The sequence below is a fragment of the Carlito syrichta genome, unplaced genomic scaffold (genome assembly GCF_000164805.1).
Source record: "Carlito syrichta isolate Samal-C Ts95f unplaced genomic scaffold, Tarsius_syrichta-2.0.1 Scaffold130367, whole genome shotgun sequence".
Classification (NCBI taxonomy): Eukaryota; Metazoa; Chordata; class Mammalia; order Primates; family Tarsiidae; genus Carlito; species Carlito syrichta.
The window spans coordinates 4,398-11,960 of record NW_007074463.1 but is presented as its reverse complement, the minus strand read 5'-3'; the positions used below and the strand labels follow the sequence as shown (position 1 = coordinate 11,960).

The window sequence follows — 7,563 nt, the reverse complement described above, 5'->3', positions numbered from 1 at the left end:
CCCCGAGCCTCGCGGGGCGCTGGCGGGGGCTGCATCCTGGGGACAGTGCAGATCCCGCAGGCCGCGCCTCCTGTTCTGCCCGCCTGCCTGACGGCTCTCCCTCTCCAGGTCCCACCGGAAGCGGAGCCAGCCCAGGAAGCCCAAGCCTGAAGACCCCAGGTCCCTGGGGGAGGGGGCGGCCGGCATGGCCCTCCTGGAGGAGGCCGGGGGCAGCATGAAGGAGGAGGCTGGGCCCGAGGCTGACCCCGAGGAGGAGGAGGATGAGCTACCGCCGCCAGGCCGGGAGGCTGAGGGCACGGAAGGTCAGTCCCGCGGCGGGGCCCGGCACCTGCGGCAGTGGGTCCCTGCTCTCCTGCAGGGTGGGGAACGCTGTGCCTCTTCCCAGAGCTGCAGTGGGTTGAGAGACAGGGCACTGTCTGTACTGGGGCCACACGGCACGCTGCTGTGGGGATGTCCCCTCTGCGAGGCCTCCCCTCCCAGGGCCCCTGAGACGGGGCGCAGCGCTCTGTGTGAGAGTGTGCACCAGGGTGATGTGAAGGGCAGGGGTCTCAGAACGCAGAGTGGGGCGTCGGTCCCCGTGTGTCTTGGAGTCCCCACTCGGTGCATGTGGCTGGCCTGCTCTCTCCTGTTTGGGTCTCCTGGGCCTGACTGGCTTCAGCCCTTGCAGCTGCTGGCGCTGCTGCCAGGAAGGAGGGGCCCTTCCCAGGCAGGGGCAGGAGTGGGGGCGGGGGGTGTGTGGCCCTGGCCACTGTGCTCCCAGGTCGCAGTGCCGTGCTCCCTGGAGGGTCCTGCCCGGTTCCTCAGTTTCCCTCTGAGCCCATGGGATCTTGTCTGCCCCACAGTTCCTGGGGCTGTGGCACCCGACAGCGTTGTCCTGGGCCCCGAGACCCAGCGTGGTGCCATCAGCTGAGTGCCTCCCTGCTTCCCGCCAGTGTGCCCCGCCCTGCCCAGCGGCAGGCCGGCATAGAGTGTCAGGCTGTGGGGAGGCCCGGGAGAGTGGTCGCACTGGGACTGGCCCCAGGGCCTCTGGGCCCTGTTTGCTGGCGCCATTCGGGAGTGTTCACCAGCCAAGGGAGGGGACGTGGCCAGAAGAGAGCATAGTCATGGCAGCACTGCTTGCATGTGGACGCGTCACCTGCGGAAACAGCCAGCGCTGCGTGCTGTCTGTGGTCAAGCCATGCAGCGACACAGGAGTCCATCACACAGCTGGGAGCTCGTTGCGCAGAGAGCATCGCGGCTCTCATGCACAAGCCACTAGCTGAAAACACGGCTCCAAGAGTGACCGTGCAGGACAGCAGCAACCCAGGAACGTCTCTCGGACTAACTCACAAAAATCTAAGGCCTTTATGGAGAATACCAGACTTTTCGAAAGGCAGGTTAGGAATTGCTAAGCAAGCTGAGTGATGCACCACGCAGACGCCACTCCACGCAGATCTGCAGGCCCAGGCAGCCCATCAGGGTCCCCCGGGCATGGGAATTGATGGCGATCCCACTGGCTGACTTAAACGCAGGCGGAGAATGGCCCAGGAACAGAGACTGGGGTGGTCCTGCTAACCTCAAGGCTGGCTGCCGGCATGCAGGACCTGAGCAAAGATGGGCAGATCGGGGCCAGGGCCAGTGGACAGGTGTTGTGAGATGGGGACCATCTACACAGGTCTGTGTGAGCTCACCGCAGCTGCTGTAACAGGCGGCCACAACCTCGTGGACTGAAACCATCATCTTACCCAGACCTCGCTGGGCCAAGTCCAAACTGTGGGTGGGACTGCGTGACATCCGAAGGCCCTGGTAGACCCCATGTCCCCCCTTCCGGTGTCGAGAGCCACCCACACCCCTCGGCTTGGGGCCGTCCTCCCTCCTCAGAGCTAGCAGCACAGCCTCCTCCTTCTCTCTCTGACTCTGAGCCTCTTGCCTCCTTCCAGGAGGCCCCTGCAAGGGTTTCAGGTCCCCTTCCCATCTCAGGGTCCTCAGCCTCGCTCCCTACCGTGAGTCCCTTCTGCCACGTGACGGACATATCCACAGAGCCCAGGATTGGGCTGTGGGCATCTCTGGGGGCCGTTCTCCATCTGCCACATGGCCTGAGGATTTGTGCTGGAGAGACACAGCTTTAAACCTGTGTAAACACAAAGCCGGAGAGCATCTTAGAACCTCAGGCTGGAGGAATTGCTATTAAGAATCACAAACCAGAAAGATAAAGATTGACAAGCCCAGTTCCTCTGGAATAAAGAGCGGCTGTTTATCGCAAGATGAGCCTTTGGGACTGTGAAGTACGAGCTTCAGATGGGAGAGAGACGTGAGGCTCATCACTGACTGAGAGTGGATGGGGACCCAGGATCCGCAGGAAGCTCGCACACAGGGCTGAGGAGGCTGGCCAGCTCTGGGGTGCACGTGGAGGTGCTGCAGCGCTCGTCAGGCCCGGTGGAGGAGGGCCAAGTCCCCAGCATGGGCGGAATTGCGGGGACAGCCCATCACCACCGTCCAGATGAGTCCAGCTGCCCTGGAGACCTGCTGGTCTCATCACGAAGGAAAGGGCCCACCCACGCACTTGGCTCCCCTCTGGGCTCCTGGAGAGACCCTCGTGTGGAGCCAGGGACTGTCTGCTGGCAGGAGGGGACATGCCTACGTCTGCTCTGCAGGCATGCGTCGTGGGGACATGCTGCACCCAGGCGGCTCTAAGACATGCCCTCACCGTATGGGCGCACCCTCTATTCAGAGCCCAGACAGGGCTGCTTACATGACAGGAAGGTGTTCTCACCCAGTCTCAGTGGCTTGAAGCTCAAGGTCTGAGGGCTGTGAGGGGAACTGTCCCAGGACTGTCTCTGTGGCTTGGGGATGTGTCCTCATGTCCCTACAGCCTTCACTGTAGACACGTCTGTGCCCAAGTGTGCCCTGTATAAGGCCGCCAGTCATACTGGACCAGGCCACCCTGACGACCTCACCCTAATTCCACCCACCATGCCACTGCGTCCAAGGAAGGTCACGTTCAGAGTCCTGGGATCAGGACTACAGCATGTGAATCTCGGGGGCACAGGTGAGCCCTCCCAGGACTGACCCTGCTCCAGCAGGGGGTGGGGCCGAAGGGAGGGCCTGTGGATGTCCTGGGACGTGTGTCTACCCTGCACATCCCTGGGGCCTAAGAAACATTCAGAAGCAAACACACTCCTGTAGGCAAGTTGGGTGGTGCCAGCCTGTGCTGTGTGGAGTGATCAAGGACAGTTTGGAGGCAGCCTCCAGGCGAGGGCCTCGAGTCTCATGGCAGCTTGGGGTGTTCCTGCTGTGACTCCCTCCACCTCCAAAAGAGAGCACACCGGGCCTGGGTATGGGAGCATCTGTAGTCCCAGCTACTCGGGAGGCGGAGACGGGAAGATCGCCTGAGCTCAGGATGTCGAGGCTGCGGTGAGCTGTGATCCCACCACTGCCCTCCAGCCTGAGTGAGCCAGACCCTGTCTCAGAAAAAAAAAAAAGCCAGGAGAACCCGGGCCTGTGGCCCCCGGGAGGCCCAACCTGTGCTTCCCCTGACTTTGGGAATGTCCCAGCTCCCTACTGAGGCTCCCTCAGCCCAGGCGGGTGAAAGGCCAGGCTGCCCCATGCCGCCTTCCTCTGGGTGTCCTTTCTGGCCTTGGGCCTTTCCCCCTAAAAGGCCCCGTGTGGGCCGGCAGAGGGAGGAGCCTGGGGTCAGGAAGGGTGAGGCCCAGGGCTCTTGCATGTTTGAAAGTCAAGGGCCCATGTCCCTCAAATCCTGGGCCTGTTTTGTCTCCGATGTGTGGTCCTGGGGAGGGCTGGGGACCACGGGGGCTTAGAGCCAGCCCTTGTCCTGCGGGGCAGAGGACAAGCCCTGGAGGCCTGAAGGGGGCGGGGGCCTCAGCCCTGCCTGGCACCACCTCCTGGGCAGTTCCACCAGCCTCCCGACTCACAGAAGGCCTGTGGGTGGGTGGACGCGGGCCCCTTGAGGAGGCGGAGACTCCACAGTCACTCCCAGCAGACACTCGCTGTGAGATGCGTACAGGCACACCTGCCCCTGCCGCCTGTCGCGCAACCCTGGCCGGCATCCCGTATGCTCAGGGCTGCGTGTTGTGAGGGGGCCCTGGGGAGTGACCCCTCCCCTCTTCACTGTGTCCTGGGCCCCTCAGGCCGGGGGCTGTGCCGCTACATTCTGGAATCCTCCTCCCTCTGGCCCCTAATACCGTTGCTCCCCAGCTGGGACCTCTGGGCCACATCCATGTCAGCCCCCACCCCAGAAGGCCAAGCACGACCCGACCTCCCTGGCTCTGCCACCAGCTGGCCACAGATGGGCCCTGTCTTGGCCCTTGCGGCCGCAGCGGAGTCCCCAGTGGGGAGGACGATGCGCTTGCCACCCCACAGCCAGGGGCATCCATTGGGTCATGAAGGAAGCACACTGTCGGATTCCCTTAGAGACACGAGCCGTTTGTCTGGAGTTCCTCTCACACAGGCAGCGGCTCCAAGGCCAGCTGCCTGCTGATCTGTGGACAGTAGAAGCAACTTTCCCAATGGCATTCTGGGCCCTTGCCGCCTGGCCCTCAGCCACCCTGCCTGTGCTGCCAGCCTGCGTCTAGCTTCCTGCAGGCCGGGTGCCCTGTGATGGCCCCTCTCGCCCATGTCTCGCCTCTGCTCCCAGCCTGCTGGGGAGGGAGCCGTCTACTGCCAGCATCTGCAGAGGGCTGGCTTTGTCTGTGTCTGCTGAGCGCCTACTGTTCACCTTCCCTGGCCCGGTGATGGCGGAGGGGAGGATAAGGCTCCCGGTGGTGCCTAAGAGCTCAGGACAGGCCGGCATGGGCCAGGGTGCAGCGGGCTCCGCTTGCCGTGGGCCATTGCTCCTCTCCAGAAAAGCACAGGCAGCCTGTGGAGGACACTTGAGCTGTCCCCGCCTGTGGGTGGGGGCCGGGATGGGTGTGGGAGGAGAGCTGGAGTGGAATGAGGGCACCCTGGGTGGGTGTGGGGGCCTGGCTGGAGCCTCCTGGCCGCTTGCTTGGGCAGGATCTACTGGGACGGGGGAGGATCCTCGCAGGGCCCGTTCTGGGTCAGTGGGTGAAGGTTGCAGGGGGAGCCCTCGCTCTTGGAGCTTTGAGTGCGGGGGCCTCGGCACTGCTGAGCCTGGCATCATAGGCTTTCACAGGAAGAGGTGACGTGGGCATCTGGCCCCAGGCAGACCCCGTGAGGTGTCTCATGGCCACCAGTGCAGAGTTCCTGTGCCTCACGTTTTCCTTTTTTCCAGCCTGGCTGGGGGTGGCGGTGACGCAGGAGCTGGGCCACCCACTCAGCCCGCTTTGCCCGGACCCTCTCTGTCCTCAACCATGTCACTCTTCCATGAGCCCGCTAGGACCTGGCAACATGCCGGGGGCCTGAGCCACAGTCTCTCTCTCCAGATGAGCGGGCAGGGCCCTAGTGCTCACCGTGTTCTGGGTCTGCAGTGGGTGGGTCACAGGCTGGTGTTCCTTGAGGGCATGGGTCCGAGGTACCGTGCCACCCCTCATCTGAGCTCTGCAGCCCCCATCACCCATGCGTGCGCTTCCCACAGACTCGTCAGCTTACGGTTCTGGGGTCAAAAGTCCCACACAAGCTGGGCGCAGTGGCTCACACCTGTTATCCCAACACTTTGGGAGGCCGAGGCGGGAGAATCGCTTGAGCCCAGGAGTTCTAGACCAGCCTGGGCAACATAGTGAAACCTCATCTCTACAAGAAATCAAAAAATTAGCCGGGCATGGTGGTACCTGTAGTCCCAGTTACCGGGCAGACCTAGATAGGTGGATCACTTTAGCCCAGGAGGTTGGGGTTGTAGTGAGCTGTGATCGCGCCAATTGCACTCCAGCCTGGGCATCAGAGCGAGACCCCAATCAAAAAAAAAAAAAACAACTCACATGGGCCTCTGGGCTAAAACCAAGCTGTGAGCAGAGCTAGTCCCTCTGGGAGCCCCAGGCAGACCCCGTGTCCCTCTTTCCAGCATCTAATGGTACCCGTACCCTCAACTCCAGGCCCATGTCCTCCATCCTCGGAACCAGCAAGCATGGCTTCTTCCCATCTCCCTCTGACCAGTACCTATCCCTGGCCTGTTAGGAAGCAGGCGGCATGGCAGAGCTCCGCCTCCTGTGAGATCAGCTGGACATTAGGTTCTTGCTGGAGCGCAAACCTGTGATGATCTGTGCACGTGAGGGTTCTAGGTTTTGCTCCCCAGGAGAATCAAACGCCGATCCACGGAAAAATTGTCTTCCACAAAACCAGTCCCTGATGCCAGAAAGGTTGGGGACTGCTGCCTCTGACTCTGAGCCCCCTGCCTCCTCTTACGAGGCCCCTGTGAGGACACGGGCCCCGGGTCGCCCAGGATGGTCTCCCAGGTCAGGGTCCTCCTCAGTCCCTCCTCAGATGCCCTTTGGTCTACGAGGTGCCACAGCCACGTGCCTACGAGAGCCGGGACCTGGAGGTCTTGGGGCCATGGTTCCGCTGATCACACTATCCCCCGTTTTGCTTGATTGACTGTGCACCCGTCTGCCCCTCATTGGGAAGTCTCCCCAGAGCACTGGGGACTTCGGGCCTGGCACTCGCCAGTCAGGTGGTCGCCTACTCCTGGTTCCTTGTCTGAAGGTTGGTTGGTTTGTTTTGAGTTGGAGTCTCATTCCGTTACCCAAGCTGGAGGGCAGTAGCACACTCAGGACCATCGCAGCGTCGACCTGCTGGGCTCCAGTGATCTTTTGCCTCAGCCTTCCAAGTAGCCGCAACTAGAGGCGTGCGCTATCACACCCGACTAATTTTTGATTTATTGTAGAGACCCCGGGCTCAGGCAATCCACTCGCCTTGGCCTCCCAAAGTGCTGGGATGACAGGCTGAGCCACTGAGCCCAGCCTGGGTTTGGTTTTGACTGTTCCACAAGTTGTGTGCATTAACGGCAGAAATAAGCAACATTCAGATACGTGAGAAGTCCTCCCCCACCTGGCAGGGCCCCGCCCCCTGTGCTGCAGTTGCCTGCTGCTCTGCTGGTGTTCCAGAAGGCTCTGGGTGCGCTCCGCTAGGCCCAGCAGACCTCAGGTAGTGCTGCTGGGCCGGCTTCTGAGGAGGGGCCCGGGGTGACAGCAGTGAGCTGGGTAACCCGAGGCCCATGTCCCCGCTCTTGTGCCGGGAGGGTCCTGGGCTCCGGGGGGGAACCCAGGGAGGGCGTAACCTGGACCCGGGGCTCCCAGGACCTAGTGGGTGCCTGGCCCTGGCAGTGACCAGTCTCTCCTCTCCCTACAGAGGATGGGAGAGTCAAGCCACGGCCCCCCAAGACCAAGAGCGACCGCAAGAAGAAGAGCCACGGCCCGCTGCCCCCAGCACTGCCGCCCCTGGCTGCCGCCTGTGCTGAGGAGGCCTTGAGGCTGCCGGCCCAGCTGGAGCTCCCCACACCAGGCTCTGGCCCCGCGGCCGCTGAGGAGAGCCCCCCGCTGGCACCCCTCAACGTGGTGCTCCCCGAGGGGCCCGGTGCGGAGCCGGAGGCCAAGCTGCGTCCCATCATCCCCATGCTGTACGTGCTGCCGCGGCCGGGCACAGCGGCGCTGCCCCCAGAGCACGCAGTCTGCC

The 7,563-nt window shown here is 62.9% G+C and overlaps 1 protein-coding gene across 1 annotated transcript in view; it reads left to right on the top strand.

Moving 5' to 3' along the window:
* The window catches only part of KDM4B (lysine demethylase 4B), a gene marked incomplete at its 3' end in the record, with an annotated part of 77,810 nt that overhangs the window by 65,853 nt on the left and 4,394 nt on the right, over positions 1-7,563 (top strand). The window contains exons 10-11 of the mRNA XM_021707987.1: positions 109-302; positions 7,240-7,556. Coding sequence (XP_021563662.1) covers positions 109-302; positions 7,240-7,556 — 511 coding nt within the window. The remainder of the gene's footprint in view (positions 1-108; positions 303-7,239; positions 7,557-7,563) is intronic.